Genomic DNA, 22,095 nt, shown 5'->3' with positions numbered 1-22,095 from the left:
TAAACACGAGTCAAATATGTTGTAGTATGTTTCAGTTGGTGGGGCGACCACGTTATGCGAGATTGGAAGTATTATGTAGGCAGACAGGGGAGCAACCCGGAAGCACAGTGATTCAAGTAAAAAGGAACAATTGCGTAAATTTTACATTTTACATTGTACACAGACAGGACAGAGGTATTGTGTCATCAGACCAATAAAATGAAAGCAGGTATAAAAAAAAGAGGTATATTGGAAGAACGTGACATTCATCATGTATGGTGATTGAATAGAAAAGAGAAAGAAGGGGGAAAGAAGGGGGGAAAAAAAAGCATGGAAAACGAGAAAGTTGTGAAGAAAAAGGGAATGTGAATATTTTAAACGCAGTAGGGTGAGGGTTTGGTTGAGTGTATGGGACCGGTGTAGGATTTTGTGATAAGCGAGGTAATATAATTACATGTTAGTGGAGAGGTCGCAATGCCACATTCGGCCAGATCCAGGGATATATGAAAGAAAGAAGATATGATGTCCTACTAGTTATTCAGAGCAAAGGCTAAAGCGATTGTGAAAGTCTACAAGGTGGGCCTCTGGTATATAGTGGCACGTGTAGAATGGGCCAATACCTATATTTAAACCCCACAAGATACAACACCAAACCACAGGACAACACAACAACCGATGGCAGTGGGCAACAGACAGGGGCGTCCTCCAGTTCAGAAATAGACTCACCTGCACCGGGCGCAAAAGGAGAAAACTCGCGATGCAGGGTGACTTTTTTCGAGGAGGTGCTGCGCTACAGACTCTGTATCAGAACCACAAAAACCACACATACCACAAATACTACAACAATGGCCAGTTTCCCACAATACCAACAGCAACAGACCCCAACGATAGGTGTGACTACCGGGTCCAGGAAAAAGGAATTGGAAAGAAGAACCTGACTTCGGGTAATCTGGTGAAGAACTTATCATGTATTCAGCTAACCAATCAGGAAACTGAAATTCTCAACAAAGGACTCTTTTTGTCCCACTTCTTCTTGGAACATCACAAAGACACATATTGACCTTTTCAAATTTACATGCAAACTAAAACTCAAAGCCTTTTTTGATGATCGAGTCACAAGACAAGAACATCCACCCCATACCACAGCTTCAGAACTCTCCATTCAAGGCATAGAACATGTTGACCTACTAACCAACCTCAGTGAGGAATAAAACAACTCTGATACACTCACTAGAACTGCCCACGAATTAGGAATTGAAACCAAACAGTCCAACCAGTCCATAGATACTGAGCTCACACAAAAAAAAAAAAAAAATCAACTCTCATTCCACAACTACCTTCAGGCAACAGCATTGATGCCTTTTACCAGGCAGTCACACATGACCTTGAACAGGAATACAATAAGTACCAAAGAAAATCTAAATATCTACCACGCAATATCACACAAGAAGAGAGGACAGCAATCAAAAGACTGAGTGACAAGAAGGACCTCATCGTAAAAGAGGAAACTCAGTAGCTTTACACATAGAGGACTATATTCTTGGAGACTAAACATGCTATGAACTCTTAACGCGTGACCCCACACAGGATATTCTTAAATCTATCAAAGCCAAGATCGAAAGGTGGTACTCACTTGGCCTCATATGCCTAGCGGAAAAAGCTTTTCTATATACAACTCATCCCACCATGCCGACCCTTTACCTTCTCCCGAAAATATATAAGGGTACATATCCGCCACCCGGAAGACCAATCATAGCTGGGATTAATTCAGCATGTTCCAGGATGGGAGAATACATAGATAAGAAATTACAGATACTGATGAGAGACATCCCATCTTTCATCCAGGACACTAAAGACATCCTCCTAAAACTACAAAATATCGCGTGGGAACCAGACTTTGTATTGGTGTGCATGGACATCGTCAGTCTCTATACTTCTATCGAACACCGTGATGGCATCACAGCAACCCAATGATCACTTTGGACACAACTAGCCAACCTTTTGGAAACGAATAAAATGATCCTAGAGATGTTGAGTTTTTGCTTGGAGAACAACATATTAAGCTTTAATGGCAAAATATACAGGCAGAAACGCGGAACTGCCATGGGGGCCAAATTCGCACCGCCGTACGCATGCATTTTCGTGAGTCATGTGGAAAATTCTGGCTGTGGGATCAAGACTTTGCTGAATTCACCTCCCACATTGTAGTTTGGCGATGATATATTGACGATATTCTCTGTATTTGGCAAGGAGACATGACACTACTCAAAAGATTTCTGGAAAGCCTGGACAGAAACCCTTGGGGGATAAAAACCACATCCACATACTCACAGACTGAGATCAACTTTCTGGATGTCACACTATATGTTAAAGACAATACCCTACATAGCAAACTGTATAGAAAAGAAACAGCAGCAAATTCCATCCCGAGAGCAGACAGTTGTCGTCCCCGTCACAACATAAAGAGCATCCCAAAGGGGGGGGGGGGGGGGGGACTATTGAGAACACGCCGAAACTGTAGCGAATACCAAGTATTTAAGGAAAAAGGAGAAGAATTGGTCTCAAGATTAAGTCAACGAGGATATGATCATAACTCACTCACCAACACCCTGACTTCAGTGGCCCAAATGGAACGCAAAAATTTTTCCAACCTAAACGACGAGAGAGTAACATTATGATCCGCTTCATTACCCACTACCACAATGGCCACCTTCAAATCAGAATCATTGAAACCACACTAGCACCTCCTACAACAAACACCCAGCCAAACTGAACATCTAAAAAACTATCCAGAAATGACCTTCAGACGAGCACCCAATCTAAAGAGTTTACTGTGTAAATCTGAATTGGAGGACAAAAGAAAATCCATCACTACATTCCTGGATAGACCAGCAGGATTTCACACCTGTAAAAACTGCAGTATTTGTAAACTGAGCAAAAGAAAGACAACACAAGTACCACTAACACAAGGAAGGGAATTTACCATCAAAGAATGGATTGACTGCAACAGTAAATTCACAATCTATATAATCATCTGCCCCTTCAACCTTCCATACATTGGGAGCACAATACGACCACTACGCACCCGGATTCAAGAACACTATCGTAATCGAAACCTACACAAGTACAACGCCGGCCTTCCACTTACTGAACATTTCCACTGCATGCACCCACACAGGAAAGACTTCACCTTTTTTGGTCTGGAAACGGTCCATCCAGCAAGAAGAGGGGGAGATCGTGAGCTCAAAGTAAGACTTAAATAAGGATGCAGAAATGCATGTGTGGCTAGGAGAAGAATAAATGTATGAATCGCGGCCCTGCTGCAAATAAGGAACTACTGTAACTACAGGACTGTGTTTTTGTTTTGTTTCTTAGGTTTTTTTTGGGGGGGGGGGGGGGGTGACACAAAAAAATATATGTTTTTATGTCTAGAGTGCTCCTCTCTCGCACAAGTACCAACCTCAGATGTGGGGCAACTTCCCCAAAAAAGCTTGTCACTGACGTATCCAAGAACACCTTCTTGCTTCCATACTATACCTTCACACCTACCACCCCTACCCCTCCCCACCGCACTAGAGATCATAGCTGCCCCGGAATTTGTGAGCCACATAAAATTAGTCCCAGATGCCCTGGACTGTGCAACTCAGAACTATATCCAGACATCTTAGTATATCTCCAAGGAAAACAGATCAACCCCTGAAGTTTGCTTTCAAATTGGTCCCCAATCATAGTATTACACATTGACGACACTACATCCGGGCCCACACCTTCAACATATCCTTTCCCCCGCCTTTTCTGTGTCCCTTCCATATCACATGAATAGTTCACCTGTACCAATCCGGGAAACCGTCTTGAACTCTTTCACATAACTCAAATCCGTTTGGTGCTCAACAGTCCAGAGTTGCCACTTTTCTGGTGACACAATGATACTCGATCTCCTGTTTAATAATGGCCACTACTTTACACACTACCCTTACCAACATGGCGCCCAGCCACCCCGAGCTGCACTTTCACCTTATGACCCGGAAGAGCTCTAACTCGTCTTCTCTTAATGGCCGCCTCACCATACATGCCGTTCCCTCATTTCCAGACAGACCCGACGATACCGGCATTACGCCCATGATTTTGATTAGGTAAGCCCGCGGCCCCCTACGCCCAACTTGATCGTAATTCGAACCTTCCTTGGCTATAGTTAGATTCATCATCCAACCTCACCCCCCCCCCCCCCCCATTGTCCCCATAGATACTACAGGATCCTTTACAGATGATAATATTGATATATCTACAATAACAATGGTAAGACCCTTATACCCCTGCTGTCCAAGACATGCATTGCGTCACTGCTCAGCTGATTAGTGTTACCTTTTTAAGCGCCACCCGTATAATTGCCATTACATGTCTCTGCATAGTTGTGCATTGCATCACCACCCAGCCAATTGATGTTACCTTTCACGCGCTACCAGTTTAATTGCCATTACACGTCTCTGCATAGTCCTCATTATTATTACTGTTAGAACCACTTCAGGGAGATAAGTCTCGCCTTGATTATAGATTTTTTTTTTGACACCCGATTGGGGTTTAAATATAGTTATTGGCCCATTCTACACAGGCCACTATATACCAGAGGCCCATCTTGTAGACTCTCACAATCGCTCGAGCCTTCACTCTGACTAACTAGTAGGACATCATATCTTCTTTCTTTCATATATCCCTGGATTAGACCGGATGTGGCATTGCGACCTATCCACTAACATGTAATTATATTACCTCGCTTATCACAAAATCCTACACCGGTCCCATACGCTCGACCAAACCCTCACCCTACTGCGTTTAAAATATTCACACAAACTTTTGCTTCACAACTTTCTCGTTTTCCATGCTTTTCCCCCCCCCCTTCTTCCCCTTTCTTTCTCTTTTCTATTCAAATCACCATACATGATGAAAGTCACGTTCTTCCTATATACCTGTTTTTTCTACCTGCTTTCATTTGATTGATGACACAATACCTCTGTCCTGTCTGTGTACAATGTAAAATGTATGCAATTGTTCCTTTTCACTTGAATCACTGTGCTTCCGGGTTGCTCCCCTGTCTGCCTACATAATACTTCCAATCTCGCATAACGTGGTCGCCCCACCAACCGAAACATACTACAATATATTTGACTTGTGTTTACACACTTACCTGTTGCTTGTTAATAACTATTGCTCTGATACTTTATGCACCACAAAACATATCGTCTTGATAACTAGCGACCAAATATTGCACAACCTTGCTTTTGTGAAAACACTCTATACGAGAGTGAATTACATTGATGCCCCCTATGTTTTTTGCAATATGTTTTTTGCAATTTGTTTCATCATTGTACCCTTCTATGTTACTCTTTCATCTTCTTATCTTTTCTTTTTCCCCTCCGCTGTCTCCTTCATTTTGTTTTTTCGCTTTAATAATGGTCTATATTTTTTGCTAACATGATTATATGACGTTTGTTGACTTTCCGTCCTCCTTTACCCTTCTGATTATAAAACTCACCTCCCTATCTCTCCTCCTCCAATGCCCTGTCTTTCCCCTTCCTTGTCCCTCTTTTTTACACCCTATCTCTCTGCCCTTTTTTGCCTGTAATCACAGGGATACACACCACCCCCCTGCGTGTTTTTCTCTGTCTTTTTCTCTGTTTTCTCTCTCTGGTTTCTTTGCTCACTATGAATGTATGTACAGCCCTGAGGAAGCTCCAGGCCGGATCGCAATGTAAAGGGGTGAAACATGTGTTGGCTGTCTCTCACTCACTCTCACCGATAGAGTGAATATACCTTAAAGAAACTACCAACAAAATGATCTTTTGTCTGACTGGAATTTTTTAAAAAAGAGTCTTGCCCTTACAACCACTTTGAACCTTGTCCACAAATTAGGAGGTTAAGGGTTTTCCCCCTGTCAAGGGCAAATATCAAAAACAAATTCTGCGCTCATTATACGGCCAGTAAGGGATCGGTTTACCCCTTTTTCTTACAGAACTGCATTTTCAGAATTGTAACTTAAAATCTGGCTTCACTAATAACGAGGGTTTTAAATTACAATTCTGTTGAGACTAAACATGGCATTTCTACCTGTTTCCAAACAAAAGCTAACAGTTATTAACTGTAATAAGGACACCCAATGTTATCCTATGGGAGAGGTAGGACCCACAATTGTGAAAAATGAATGTAGGTGTTTTTCACTACCAGGACATGTAAAACTTAAAAGAACGTGTCCAACCTTTTAACTACAATGCACCCTGCCCTATGGACTGTTTAGGGCATACCCTAAGGGTGACATATGCGTTACAAAGGTAGGTTTAGGCCTGGCAAAATGTTTATTTCAAGGTCGAATTGGCAGTTTAAAACACACAGGCAGCAATGGCAATCCTGAGACATGTTTGAAAGGGCTTAAGTGATTGAAACAAGAATTACGGCAGGATCACTGGCAATATTTAATTTACAGGTCCTGGGTACACGTTGTACCACTTTACTAGGGACGTACAAGTATATTAAATGTGCCAATTGGGTTTAAGTCAAGGAGTGAGCACAAGCACGTTAGCACCAGTTAGCAGTGGTAAAGTGCACAGAGTCCTAGGGCCAGCAAAAGCAGATTTCAGTAAACAGGAGGAGAGAAAGCAAAAGGTTTGGGCGATGGCCCCCCTAAGGACTGACCTGTCTAACAGTTAATTTGCTTTTAAATTAAAAACTTAAAGGCAATTCCCATGTATTATAACTAAGTTAGGGTACAACATTAGATGTTTTATTTTCTACAGCCTACATATTCAATTCACCCACCTTGTGTATACTTAATTCCTTATTCTTGAAAACAAATATTTTTATAATGGGTATTTTTATACATGCACATTTATAAATGCTTTTGTGTTTTGTACCTTTTATGTGACTTATACATTTTCAAAATAAACACAATTTGAAGATTCAGAAGAAAAGTCGTTGGTGGTTATCAAAAACACAATATCCCAGTGGAAAGAAAATATAGCAGTGATATAAAATGGGGGAGGGGGGCACCTACTACTGCAGAGTAATACCCTTATCCATTCTTTTGCATCATTTCAAACACAGTACGTTAAGTAGATAGGAGCACACCCACCTCGTAATTCCTAGCACTGGTAGTCGCAGCCTTTTCCAGCTCAATTCGGGCCCGTTTGTGACTGAGCTCCATCTGCATCTTTTCTCTTTCGATCTGCAGGAGGTTGGACTTGGAACGGATCTGCTCAGCTTGCTCTTCAAGCTAGACCAGTGGGAAGACACCGTGGGGAAAAACACACAATTAAAAAAGCAAGAGCATTTTAGTCCACTTGTATAACATAGGTAACTGAAAAGCGCACCGTCACAAAAGATTTATATGGCAACCCAACTCATTAGTACTCATTTTATGTACCTTTGGAGGAAGAAGGGCTGGGTGAACCCACAGCGATTCAGACATGGGACCAGATCCCTACAGTCGATGCATTAGTCCACTAAGCTATCAGACACAAGAAACGTAAATCAATTTTTGTGCACAATTCCACAACCAATACTAAACATCACCCGACACTCAAACAATTCTTGGAGCCACCAGGACAATAAAGTCATATCGTACTTCATGCTCATAATGGCATTTCACTGTCTGCCGCTGAGCTTCTTTCAAGCCACGCTAACTTGTGCCACAGCTTGGAAGTCCATTGTAACTTATTTTGAATGCATTCCCCACAGCAAAGCCTCAACCCCCGATGTAGTGGACTCTTTTGCTTAATAGCCAGGTTCAAGCTGTAAACAACCCATATATACAAAGTGCCAACACTTATTAAATCAGGCTGATTCTCACGTGGGAGCTGATTTGTATAGTTATCTGTGAAGACAACGGTGGTCGCCATTAAAGGAAATTAACAGTCAATCTGAAATGCTAGGACGTGTGGTGGAGGAGGCGGGGAAAGGGGCGGGGGGGAAGGGAAATTGGGGTGCTAATACCGGTCTGCGTTGAGTTGGTTAGTTGTTCATAATTGTTATTATTCTACATTGTCTGTATTGAAGTCCACGCTGAATTAACTGAAAGACGGTACTTGTGGGATTGCCGTAACTAACTAGTCATCGACTTGTGAAGCATCGCACTAATGTAAGGAGCCGTATGTTGTACTTGTAACCAATCCGGGGTGGCAAATGCGCCGTGTATGTTAAAGGGCTCGACTTACATGCAGTGAAAATACAATGTTATTGTCGATGCGTGACAACATGCATGAACAACGTGAAACTATGCTTCTTTGTATGTATCTGTAAAATTCAATAAAACAGATTTGAACAAAAAAAATTAAGTCAGGCTGATACACTCCATATAAATATTGAGACCTAACCCGTAAAAGGAGTTTAACAGTACACCAAGCAGTATATCCCTCATTAGAAAGACGCACACATTACCCAAGACTTGATGCCAGGAAATACCCAATAGAGAGACAATCCATCACATCTGCCCCAGATTCTTTATATTCTCAAACTGTAGATCTTTAATTTGCAGCAGGGGATTTTAGAATGCTAGGCTTCGAAATACTTAGGGATATTTTAGCACCTGGCCATCAGCAAAATGTCAAGACTAACTTCTTCTCAATTTATCTTTGCTCGGCTACCTTTTGCTCATCACTATGTAAATGCATATACTGATTAAATAGTTATCTCCATCAGAATTTGTTGGCAGGATAATTGGTGATGCTGTATTTTGTGGGGGTTGTTTTTTTGGGTCGTAAGCGGCCTTTGCAAATAGTTCTCTGAGGTTTCCATTACAGACGGGAGGCTGAATAGGTTTGTGGCAACGAGCGGTCAGTAATGCGAAGCAATGAGCATTTATCAGGCAATTATATCCATCTTCCAGGGTTGTGAGTGTGAATTAGAAGGCTGGAGGAGTGTAATGAGGCTGTTTACATATCTTGAAACTATCAAAATTCACTTTTGAGCTCACATTAATTTTCTTTCTTGGGTTTAATGGTAGAATGGAAACATGAGGAAAGGAAAGGTAGAGGAATATAAAAAGTAAAACTATCTAGGGTTTGTTTGGACTACCCTAGTCTGTGGAATTACCACAGTAACTATTAAATAAAAATACCACAGGGTACAGTTACTGTCTGGGTGTGGTATTTTTTACACCGATCAGGAGCACCAGACTGTGAAATAACACTAATACCATCAGTTACCACTCCACCCCAATACTAGCGGCAAAACTCAGAAAACATGTCTTCCAATGCAAATGTCACAACTTGGGTGTACAGAAGGCAAAATGTACACATTTTCTGCAAGCACAATATTCACCCAGGATGGGTCCCTAAATGCAGGAGCAATATTGAATTGTATTCAGAGGGGTTGGGTTCAATGGATAAAACATCAAAATGAGAGTTGGCATCTACACTTGGGGTATCGTTGTGAATTTTCCTATAATCCAAATTCGTGATTACAAGAAGAGTGCAAATTTAATACATTCTTCTGAATGTGGAAAATTTGACCACCACCTATTAAATTGCTAAACATGCAGTACTATGAGAGCTACACTTCACCACTTTAGTTGCTTAAAGCAGAGCTCAGAAGGCAATTATAATACATGAGGAACACATAAAATGTAATTAGAAAGTTTGTATTGCTATTTATTGACAAGAGTGTTTCCTTATATCACAACAACTTACAAATAAGCCTGCAATACTAGTTGAATCTGGTGTATAGGAGGAGTGTTAAGGATTAATGACACTGGGGAAATCCAATATATTGGCTATTACTAAGAAAGGTATTTTAGGCTATGATTAAATTTGCTTCCAACAATCTCCTGATTTCAGGAAACAACTAGGGTGGTACATTCGAACCGATACAAAGAGGTTAGCAGAACCTCAACTTTCTCAGAATACTCTAGGGCTCAATTAGAGGAGTGGGTTTAGTTCAAATTATGTATTGAAGAGGATGCATTTCCCAACTAAAGAAAATTAGAATATACAGTTTTCTTTACAGAGTATAACAGTGTAACTATCAAGAGCTAATTTTTTCACAGCCATCTGAGATAAACACTGCTCTGTCATGGTGTAAAAAGATCAGTAGACCTCAGTCATATGTCCTGCTCCCTCTTCTGTCAACCTGCTCCTAGCCCGCCATAAACATGAGAAGCAAAGGCCACTGTCATGGATGACGTGCCTCCCACCCAATTCTGAAGAAACAGAACAAGCTGTATCATCATTTCAGAACAAACTGCTGTTTGATAACCTCCCATTTCTTAAAGGCATTTGTACCTCTCAGAGGATCGCCTAGCAGGCAATAGCCAAACAAGCCATCCTACAGGTGAGGAAAAACCTATTTCCAAATGGAGAATCAATCTACTTAACCAAAAATATTATTCTTGACCCACCAGGAATCGAGAGCTCCTCCTTTCACTTTCAACTCCTCAAAGAGCTTGACAGCTCAGCAGACAACTTCACAAGAGCATTGCTGCTCTCTGGGTCAACAGCCGTTCTCCTCCACCTAACCTCACTTCCAATTAAGATGTGCTACACTGACCTACCAAGTTTGCAGTGTTCATGGCTAATGCTGACAAATGAACTACAGAGTTAAATGAAGCAGTTGAACCCTTCAAGAGCTCTAATAAGCATCTGCAATTAGATCACCATCCACCCGGACCTTCCTGCAGCTCATAACAGAACTTTTACAGTGCCTCACTGTCATACGGCTTAAGATTCCAACCATGCATTTACCTACTCCACTGCTCTATCCCTGACCCTCAATCATAAGCTAAACTCATTAGAATGTCAATCACATTTTCACTCAGATGTGAATCCCAGGGATATAGATCTGTAAATTAGAGAGAAGACAATCTTGATCGCCTCAATGTCTTTGTGCCATTCAACATAGTGGGCCACAACATTGTACTTGGATTTCTCGAGAATTTCAGTAAATCAGACCAACTATTTGGGTTAGAGTGCTTTTTCTCAGAATGCACTTCGCAGGTCAACATGAGTTCCCGATCAGAACCATCATAGGGAATGATCAATCCAGAGTGTTAATTTGATATGCAAAATATCTGGTTATACCTTAACATCCCACAAAATGCAGAACCCTTTACTGTGAACTGTTTCAGCCACTCAAAACTAGAGGATCACATTGGTCTTTCATTTCAATCAAAAACTGTTGACATATATACTGTTATACCATTGTCACACCCTGCTGTGGTGCCACACCAAAATGCTATGCTCCTTGCAGCTGTCCTTTCCCACATGGATTGCTGTGCTGATAACTTTGAAGGTTTTGAGGTTTCCTGCGAAGATGGGGAGCGATGTTGTCTGTCTGAGGTGGAGCGGAAGGTCGTTCCAGGCTCTGCCCGCGCGGAAGGAGAAGGAGCGGCCTCCCGATCTAGTCTTTCTGGTGCAGGGAACCACGGCATAGGAGAGCTGGGCTGATCGTAGGGTCCTTTGGGGTGCGTGGAATTTGAGTCGGGAGGGCTCACAAGGCCCTCCACGACACCGGACCAGCATACATGATGCTGGTCCAGTGTCGTGGAGGGCCTTGTAAGCGTGGGTTAGCATCTTGAAGGGGACTCTAGCTTCGATGGGGAGCCAGTGGAGTGCGAGCAGGTGCTGGGACATGTGGCAGTTTGGCAGGTTGAGGACCAGTCTTGCGGCAGCGTTTTGGATGTTCTGTAGCTTGCAGGTGAGGTTTTTGTTCATTCCGACAGAGTGCGTTGCCGTAGTCGAGCCTGCTGGTGACCAGGGCGTGAGTGACTGTCTTTCTGTGTTCCAGGGGGATCCATTTGAAGGGCTTACGTAGGAGACGGAGGGTGTGGAAGCAGGAGGACGATACTGAGTTGATCTGGCGGTCCATTTTGAGCTCTGAGTCCAGGATGATTCCCAGGCAGCGTGCGTGGTCCGTGGGGGTGGGCGGGCTGGCGGGGGCCAGCAGGTGTCGTTCCAGGCGTCGGGTCGTCGCATAGGATAATATCCTTCAAGTAAGGTTTGTCCCACTGTCACAAATAGGGATATACACTATATGGTAGCACACTCAATATTATTTTTTTCAAATTTCTTTATTAGTTTCAACCAAAGTAATGTCAACAAGATCCACATTCCATTACCATAGATCAATCCCAAACCAACCCCTCCAGACCACCACCCCCCCTTTTGGCAGAAGAAGCCAAGATCAAGTACATTGACAGAGTAGAAACAACCCACTATGATACAGAGGCAGAGTTGTCTAATGAGGTTACAATTGGAAACAGCCGATTAGGACCTCTCGAGCGGGCACAGTAAAAACCATTCACCGTGGATGACGAGGGAATCAAAGTCACAGCAAGTCAGAAAGTATATGTGGGCACTCAATGTATATATACACACAGGGTCACTGCAAGTCTGGCCTTGTCAACAGGTACGCAGTAAGCGGAGCCCAAAAGTCTCTTGGACGAGAGGTTTCAGGTAACTCTTCTTCATAAGCCAGTAATTGAGTTTTACAATACAACAGCTCACGCAGCCATTTTTTGATTGTCGGAGTATGTTTTGCACCCCAACATTGCACCACAGCCCTCTTGGCAAATAAGGTAGATACAGCAACTATGCGTCAACTACATGGCTTTAGGCGGTGCATATATCCCAAGAGACATACCTCAGGTACACATTGCACAGGTTCCAATACAATATCAGTAAGTAGTTTCGTCAATTCCGACCAGAAGGCAAACATACCCACACACTGCCATGCCACATGCAAAAAATCTGCATCTGCCATTCCACACCTCACACAGTTAGCGGTGTCACGCAAGCTGTATCTATGCAGTGGCACCGGAGTATAATATAATTGATGCAAAAGTTTGAAATGAAACATTCTGAGGTTATAATTAGCCGTAAGACGACCTGTCAGAGTGCAACACGCCGTCCACACTTCAGGCGTAAGAGCTGCCCCCAAGGTCCTCTGTCAGCAAACACAGGAGGGGTGATCGCTTTGTTCCCGTTCTCGTAAGGACGCGTTTTACAGTCTAGTAATTAGCTTATGACGCTTTTCACCCGTCAGCATCACTTGCAATGCCTGCAGAGTAGTGGGTTCCGCAGGATAGTCTGGGTATACAGTTTTAACGGCCAGTCGCTCTCGGATATAGGTAAAGCTAAACATAGCACACTCAATATTTAGTCCCTAAGCAGGATGACACTTGTGACTTTGGACCACAGAATGATAAACATATATCTACTGATTAATGCTGTGTAGGTATTTGATCATTCAATGGTACTGTCTTCATTACATTCAGAGTTTAAAGGTTTACGCTATGTTTAATGTAGACATACATAATAACTGAATCAGAGATGTGTGATAAACTGGGAGTTATGATCTCACACAAAAAAGAAAACGCGTTGAGGCGAGCCACTGACTGAGGGTGGTGACAGCAAAGCAATTGGTGCTTGTGACAGCATCTGATGGCAGATTTCCAAGGGAGGTTCCAGATTCACCAATTTATGGGTAAGAGTATTCCACTTGCTGTGAGGATTGGATATGGATGGTAGGTTCGCCCCAGTGTAATAAAATATTTGGCAAGATCCCTAGAATCTTGATGAGAACCGATATAGACTATGACACGATAGAATGAAAGACTAGGACTACTACAAGATCAGCTGAACACTAAAATTAAATGTTGTCCACCCCAGGTTAATGGAATGGAGGAGAGCTTAAGGTTTGTGAGGAAGAGGGTTTACAAAACAGATTTTAAACAGTAGGAGTTTACACTCTCTGAAGATGATGGGGATGATAGTTGCCCAGTATCTTGTAAGATTTTTAAATTGAAGGGCCATTTATTGAAACGCAAGTTACACTGACAAGATGTGAAATTTAACAATTTCCAACTAAGATGGACTAATTGCAGGGAACCCCTACAACTTGTGAAGTTTGAAAAGCTTTGTATGTAAATATGCTTCACCAGTGAGCCTGGAACTTGTTAATTCACTAAACACACAATGACAAATTTGCCTTTAGCGAGATTGACAGAAGATTGATCACCAAAAAATGGGGTTTATCTCTTTTCAAACAGTCGGTATCGGGGTAAATGTTTTAATAAAGAGATCACCTACAGCATGTAGAATAGGTTCTTTCATGAGCAGAAACGTATATATGTCAAACTGAAACTCCAGTCAGGAGACGATGTAACAAACAACTCCTATTTCCATATTTCAGAAGTTAATATATCAAAAGAGAGCAAAACACATCATTGTCTCCAACAAAACAATATTACTCAGATATCTGTTAAAATTGTTAGGGGCTTGGTGTAAAGGGGCACCAGGAACTGTGAAATCACCGTGTGAAGATAAAATGGCAACCACCAAAAGGAGGCGAATTCCATTATGAACGAAATTGCACAATTCCAGGTCATGTTCCCTCCTAAATGTGGTATGGAGAAAGCATGACTGTAGCTAACTTTTTACACTGTAGACTAGCAAAATACAAGCCTCATTAAGACACCTCACCTGAGCGCTCTGCTGAAACTGCAGCTGCAGGGAGCCATGGCCAGGACTGGAAGAGAACAGGCTAACCGGGCTGACCTCGGACCTCTGAGACAGGAAGTTATTGAAAGAACGCAAGGTGGAGAAGACTGTGGTGTTATCATCCAGATCCTCCATAGCGGTGCGTGCTCTCCCAGGTGGTCTGGCCTGAAACAGGAAAGGGTTATAGTTTATTTTATGCTAGAACTTCAGATTAAATGCCACAAGAGATCTAGCTGCACTTCATGCTTTGTTCCAGATCAGAGAACCCATCACAATTTCAGCAGCTTTCTAGGCACAACACTGTCATACAGACAGACACATACACAAATATGCTCACAGGACTAGACCAACCAGTGTTTTTACACTGATCACTAAGTATACACCTGAATGTGGACCACCACTTGAGGTGAAAGAGCACTGCTGCAAGTTAGAATTAAGAATACCAGTCTACTCCAGTTCACTAAGGACACAATGGTATGGTCCCGGGCTTCTCTTCTATTAATTTTTTCTTGAATTCAATTAGGTCAACTGAATTGAATAAATACTACAACTGACAGGCCTCAACAAATCTATTTGCCCACTTGCTTTGGCGAGCCAGATTTTATTAGGGCGAGCTATATTTAGGGCCTACTCATCCCTTCTGGTGAACTGACAAACAAGTCTTCTGTTCACTCTCAAAGTGATGGTGCATAAAAGAAGCTTTTAAATCTTGTTTTTATCTTGTCAAATGTATTCTGTCTTCAGAGGTAGAGGTCAAAAGTCAGTTTACATCTACAATTACTTTTCTTTCACTGACTGCAAAGTTCAAGGATTTTATAAAGTGAACTGTCTGACAAACGTGCTGTACAAAAAGTGTGAAATGATAGGCTGTAGTACGTCATGTTTTATTCTAACATTTAAATAGCTGAGAAGTGAACTGTAGAAATATCTCAAAACAAATTTCAGTAGTTATGAAGGCCCATGTTTTGTAATTGTGGATGTGAAAAAAGTGTATATTTTATAATATCTTGAACTTGGAGAAGTTTTGGATAAAATTTTATAATATATATATATATATATATATATATATATATATATATATATATATATATATATATATGTTTTCCCTCAATAGGATGAAAACAAGTCAGAACACTTGGTGATGTGCAAATGATAAATGTTTGCTGAAACCTAATTCCCATAGATTGTTTATACACTGTATAGTTTAATAAGTAAAACTGCATGTTAGTGGAAATGTTTTTGGTCATTTCAATGGAAAATGTTATATCTGAAAATGACAGTGCACTACCACCTAATGTTTTAGTAATATATTAAAAGTGATTTTTTTTAAATATGAACTGAGAAACACCCTATTCTGGTGACAATGCTATTGTGAACTAAGAGGCAAGTCAGGGTCATTGGTACCCCTATATGTGCGCTAGATTTGTATTCTGCATGGAGCAAAGGTTTAGTCTATTAAATCAAATGAAATAGGTTTTTTAGTACAGCAGGAACGCTGAACTCACATATTAGAAGGTGCGCTCATATGTGATCAAGAGGAAAAAGGTGGCTCTGCAAAATAAATATTTGGCTAGGATGACATAATGAGACCAGTTTATGGGTCAATACATTAGGCTGTCAAAAGTAAATATGATTACAGCACCTTGTCCTTGAGGACACGGGCTAATCTGGTAACTTTAGATATAGGCACCACCAACACTTGCTTGTATAAAGTCAGCCGTTTCCAACTCTGTGCATTAGCATGCAAATATAGTGCCACTGTGGCACAGAACGGCTAATCTAGAACATCTATAAAAAAAAAACGTCATTACTTTCTGTTTAACAATGCTAATGAAAGAGTCGTTTTATTGAAAGCAATGGCCAGTGATCCGGCCATGTTTTAATATTTCAGGGCAAAGCAATACTTCCTTGCTTTAAAGGACTTGTTACAAAGAAGGATTTGCAACAAAGTAACCGGTTCAGAGTGAAGAAGCGTGGCTCTGGCTTTTGTCGTTCAATGACCAGGGAGTTTGAAAGCAACAATTCATGCCAATTAGAATGCTACAAATCTGTAGTTACATTATAACCCATCTGTAACGCCTGCACCACCAGAGAACACCGTACGAAGCTACCAATGATTTCTGTGACAAAAAACAAGGTCACAGATCGATTCCTGCGACTAAGTATTTAAAACCCAAGATAGTTAATTGAAATAAATCAAGTTGTAAATCCTCCTACAAATCAATTCCGAAACAGATCAAGTTGTAGAGTACAAGGTGTTTTATTCAAGCAGGTATTTTATTTTCCTCACTGTGCAACAGATGATATAAGATCAAATGCAGGGTCGGTTATGTTATATCATCAGATATTTGACGACTTTACAATTATTTTCCTTGCAAGCATACTTCTTGAAGCTGTGATTTGCTCACTTGGGTCATTCTAGGGGCTGTCTATGCAAAAAGGACTCTGTTGGTACCTTCCCATTTCCATAAATTCCGATATAGCTTGTGCATGATTAAGCAGCAAAAAATGCTGCGCATACAATTGATGGACGGAATGCTGAACAAATCAAACATTCACCCCCAGTCAAGAAATCAGGGTTGAATCAATTGTTCTTTTGCTCACCATGGCACCGAGTTTGGACATAGCCATATGCAAATCAGTCTTGACCCTGTGCCTCATGAGACCACCCCGAGCAGCCAAGCCAGGTCCTCCCTGGACCGGGAACAAGCATCCCGGGAACGGTTTCAGGACATTACTCCTCATCAGAAGGCTAGCTTGAATCCAGTGGCACAGTGTGCCCGGGCCCCACGTCTAGGCATACCCATCACATTCCATAGGGCGTATCTTACCCTAGGACACATTAACAAGTATTCTAACATGGCCACGGCCATGTGTTCCCGGTGTGGCGAAGTAGTAGCGGAGTTCCTCCATATGTTCTGGAGTTGCCCGGAAGTAGAGAATTTTTGGCGGGAGGTGACAGAACTTTTAGTGGAAATTACTGAGAAAGAAGTAACTAAGACAGCAGGATATTGCTTGCTACACAGATTTTCACATACGTCTAAGAACAAGATCACCAGCAAATTTCAGGATCTAGGCCTAGTACTAGCAAAACGAGATAAGACAAGTCATTGGAAAGCGAGAGGGTGTCTCAGCATAACGAGCTGGAGAAGAGAATTTGAGCATTGGGCAGGCAGCGAAGGAACGTTCTGCTTGCGAAATGCTAGAAGTGGGAGTGCGAAGGCACTAGAAGCCACGGCATGGGAGGCGTTAACGTTGCATTTAAAGCTGCTCAATGACATCTCCGAAGAGCGAGACCGAGAATAGTCGGGGTGGATGGGTGATTTCATGTATTACGATGCATAGGGGGAGAGACGGGAGGACTGAGGAGCCTGTCCCCAGGGGAAGCCTAAGTGGGAATTTCAGAGTCCAAAATGTTTAGACAGGAGCAAATGGGCAGTATCCCGGAGAGGGATGAGGGTGCTTAATAACTTTAAGACACGCCTTGGGGAGGGAAGAGTGATAAAGGGCAGGAGGAGTTATTGTTTAGAGGTGGGTTGCAATATTTACTGTTTCGTTTGTAGGCATGTGGTCAGCCAAAATCTAATACTGAAGCTCCTGAAGCGATGGAGTCGGAGCATGGACATTAAATTAGTAATCTTGAACTGTATATATGTCAGAGATGTACTTCCGCTGGCTAGTCAAGTGGAGCAAGCACATATTTTGCACGATGCCTCATTTTTCAAATGATTAATAAAGTTTGTTTACAAAACGTCTAGGCATACCAGTCACACTTAGGGAGAGAAAGCAAAACATTCACCCCCAGTTAAGAGATCTGGGTTAAATCAATCTTTCTTTAGCTCACTTCGCTACCCCAGTTTGGTCCCAGCCATATGCAAATCAGTCTTGACCCTGTGCCTCATGGGAACAGTCCAGCCCGAACTGCCAAGACAGGTCCTCCTGGACCATAACCAAGCATCCTCAGACTGGTTTGGGTCTGGACAGTTCCCATGAGGAGCAGGGTCAAGATTGATTTGCATATGGCTGGGTCAGAAGTGGGGTGGTGTGGTGAGCAAAAGTACGATGTATTCAACCCAGATTTCTTGACTGGGGAGAGTGGTTGAAAAGTTTCAGCACTCTGTCCATCATCTTCTTGTGTTTGCTTTGATTAAGCAGCAGAGGCAAGGGCCCACAATAAGGAGAAAAGGGCATACAAATGGAGATCAGGAGGCATTTATGTCAGCACAAGTAGAACATTACATAACTCTCAAGCCAGAACCTTAGTACTATCAACTTGTTTTTTTATATAGCACTTAATCAGCAACCAAAGAAAAGTTTAATGCATGTTACTGTATGACTAGATCTACATTGGCTCACTCTACCTGCCAGGATCTATTGGAAAGTATGTTGTGTGATCAATAAAGCACTTCACTCGGGAAAGCCAAAATACCGGACTTTTAAACTTAATGTGACTGGCTGGAAATCCAAGACCTACAATTAAAGCACAGCCAGATGTGTTTCTAGCATATTTATCTATTTTGCTCAACATGTACAAGAACTGAAGGCACGAGATAGTTTCACATAGTATAGAGACATAAAGCAAAGAGAAATACATTTCACCTGGGAAGGGTATAAAGATAAACATATTATGGGTCTGGCATCAGATATGAAGTACTGCCTTTATACACCAGAGGATATAAAGAAAAACATTTTCCCATGAAAAATTATTTAGGGTATCTTCACACAATGAACTTCTGAACATAGAAGCGTGTTGATAGAGTCCCCAGTTCGTGTCATAAGCAGTGGGAGACGTCTTTGCAAAATTGTTTTGAATGGTGTCAGTATGGCGGTTGGATGTTTTTCCTTACAAGCATTACTGCTATTGTTGGAAGTGTTGCTGATAAAGCAGAGTTTTCTGTTAAATTCGTTAGATTCTAATTTAGTTACAGTTGGAATAGCCTCTCTTTGCACTTTTTTTCCTTTGAAATATTTAAATTAGCCCACACGGGATTTGGAGGCCTATGTTGGCATATTTTTCAGCAAGACAAAGCAAACAGTGCAGCTTAAAAACCTAGAATTTGTGGTACTTTCACTATAAGCAGAAAATGTGCCTGTTACAAAAGTACAGCTTGGACTGTTACAGATAGGAACTTTGGTTGAATAGGAACCACCAACAAACCGATACGTCACTTTCTTATTTACAATCTACTGCTTTAAATCCTTCTGTGCTCATTCATTGGCATGCAGAGAATGTCGAAGAATAAAGTGATGTCAGATAAATACGAGAACGCATTGGAACAAATAAAATAAAAATAGCTGAATAAAATGTAAAGTTAAAATAAAAAAGTAATTATTGTGTTGAAATGGATTTTTATAACATACAATTAGGAATGCATAACTCATCGTTTACAGTGGAGGATGTATAGGACTGGACACAAACCACCAAGCGGAAGGTCTATGTAACACTGCTGAAGACTCTTCCAGGTCACCTGCTGGAGTGTTCAGCAGCACCACGCCTCGCAATTGGAAGATATCCAACTTCACAACAGCTATGGGGCACCAGAAGTGACCCTCAACAGTTTTGATGGGACGAGCACTGGAGAAACAGGAAAAAAAGGGAGGCACTTCAAACCCAGTGCAGTCCATGAGAGGACCCACGAAGAAGTTGGCGGCGGGATAGTGAGGCCCTGGAGATTAGAGGCTATGAAGCTAGGGGACAGAGAAGGCAGGAGGAGGTGGGGTAGAAGTGGCAGAGTAACAAGGAGAGCTGGGGAAGAAATAACAATTGGATACTGGAAAAAGGGGAGACCAGGGTAGCCACCTCTCTTGTCTGATGCTCACATTCCGTTTATTGTACCAGCAGCAGCGCCAACAAGAGGATTGGTCCCAATTTATTTCTTCATTTTAACATTTTTTGCATATACTTTTACAAAAATTGCAGGATTTTAACAAAGTGAAGATTTAAAACTTATTATTGCAAAACAAAAAAGGGCAATTTCCAGGGAAAAGGGAGCTTGTTACGTTTTTCTGAAGTTTTTCCCCCACAAACCTGCTAATCAGCTAAGGGATATGCATCTTGTTGCTATGAACAGTGCTCCAGCGACAGACAAGGTTTCATCTTTCACGCTCCTCTGCTTTTCGTAAATCGCACAATTACCACTAAATCAGCTGATGTCCACGATGCCTGCAATTTTAAGCCAAGGGCCTCCAAAAGATAGTCTCCTGAAGTTTTGCTTTGGAGTTGTTTTGGAGTTGTTTTAAGTGCAGACTGCTTACTCGCTTTGCATGCGTTATGACATGGCATAGCAAAGGCAGCATCAGTGCAAGCTTCCTTCATACCAAAAACCAGATACAGAATAAGCAGTAGTAACGGCAAGCCCTCCTACTGGGACCTAGACTGTGGCAGGACTGCCTTGGCTTCCACTTTCAGTAGAAAATAATTCCTGCCAAAAGTTCCACCTATCAAACTAGAGCTAGAAATAAAAGCAGCAAAGACCCTCAACCCTCTCAAAGGTATTAAGTATGTATTTCTTGGATTTAAAAAAAGCATGAATTATTTTTTTATTATGTAGCTGCTGCAAGTCTTTGTAAGTGACATAATAGGCAAAATTAAATGAGACCTGTGTAATCATTACTTTGCTTGCATGGTCTTTTGAAAGGTACTTGGACTAGACTGGCAAATGAGTATCAATCCACCAGCATGGATTACATGAAGAGGCCTTGTGGAATCATTTGTGGGACAAGGGTCAAAAACTACATGTAGGGCTCCTTCCTTCTTATGATCCCTAGAACTAAAGAAAACAGCAACTAGCAAAAGAATAATTGACTATAGAGAAATACACTGAGTTGATTAATGGATTCGTGACTACTCTTTTTTGTTCATAGTGTGGAATACATTTTTTAAAAATATAATTGTCTTTTTAGATGCCTTGATTGATTTTATCATTTTGTCCTGAAGGTGGAGCAACCACCGAAACACTGCATCAACATGTTTTTGTGATTCATGATTTGATAATCTGTCATTTGTGTGCGATATAAACGTTGATATTTTTATAAATAGACTCTGCTCGGTTAAACAGGTGAATAGGTATAATTATACATACAACCTGGATAAATTAGGCTCATCGATAGTATTCCAATACTACAGTGATAAATATGGTCATATAGCACAGATGTCTCAAAAACCCGTTTTATTCAGACACTATTAGATAATACATTTTTTTATCATCAGTTTTAAATATTGTTTGATACACTGATGAAATATTATTCTATGAAAAATGTTGAAATGCTGTGTTATCTAGAGATTTTAACTTTACAGATAGGTCTTAATTGTGTTTTTTTTACAAAGAAAGGGAGACATTTTTTAATTAAATCAATATTCCATGTATAGAAGGTGATGTGTGTGCGAGGGATATGGATGATTTCCCATAATAAGGTGAATTTAGTGTTTGATATATACAAGGTTGTTTTTGCAAAAGAATCACTTTGTTGAGGTTGGAAGAAATTAGAAGGCCCATAAGCAGTCTGGCTCCTATAAAGAGCAGCGGCAACTTATGATAGCCCAAAAGCAGCTTAAAGCCCTAATGGTGGATAAGAAAGAATATGCGCTCCTTCAAACTAAACAAAAAACTGCACAGGCAGCAATGAAGCAGGGCGT

At 41.4% G+C, this 22,095-nt stretch overlaps 1 protein-coding gene across 1 annotated transcript in view; it reads right to left on the bottom strand.

Annotated features, from left to right (window-relative positions):
* The window catches only part of MAD1L1 (mitotic arrest deficient 1 like 1), a 2,477,345-nt gene that overhangs the window by 2,433,292 nt on the left and 21,958 nt on the right, over nucleotides 1-22,095 (bottom strand). The window contains exons 2-3 of the mRNA XM_085629234.1: nucleotides 14,442-14,624; nucleotides 7,100-7,240 (exon numbers count right to left, since the gene is read on the bottom strand). Of these exons, the coding sequence (XP_085485360.1) occupies nucleotides 7,100-7,240; nucleotides 14,442-14,594 (294 nt within the window). The 5' untranslated portion in view covers nucleotides 14,595-14,624. The remainder of the gene's footprint in view (nucleotides 1-7,099; nucleotides 7,241-14,441; nucleotides 14,625-22,095) is intronic.

The sequence above is a fragment of the Triturus cristatus genome, chromosome 10 (assembly GCF_964204655.1).
Source record: "Triturus cristatus chromosome 10, aTriCri1.1, whole genome shotgun sequence".
NCBI classification, from domain to species: Eukaryota; Metazoa; Chordata; class Amphibia; order Caudata; family Salamandridae; genus Triturus; species Triturus cristatus.
The sequence above is the reverse complement of the archived record's forward strand: the minus strand, read 5'-3'. Positions and strand labels throughout refer to the sequence as shown.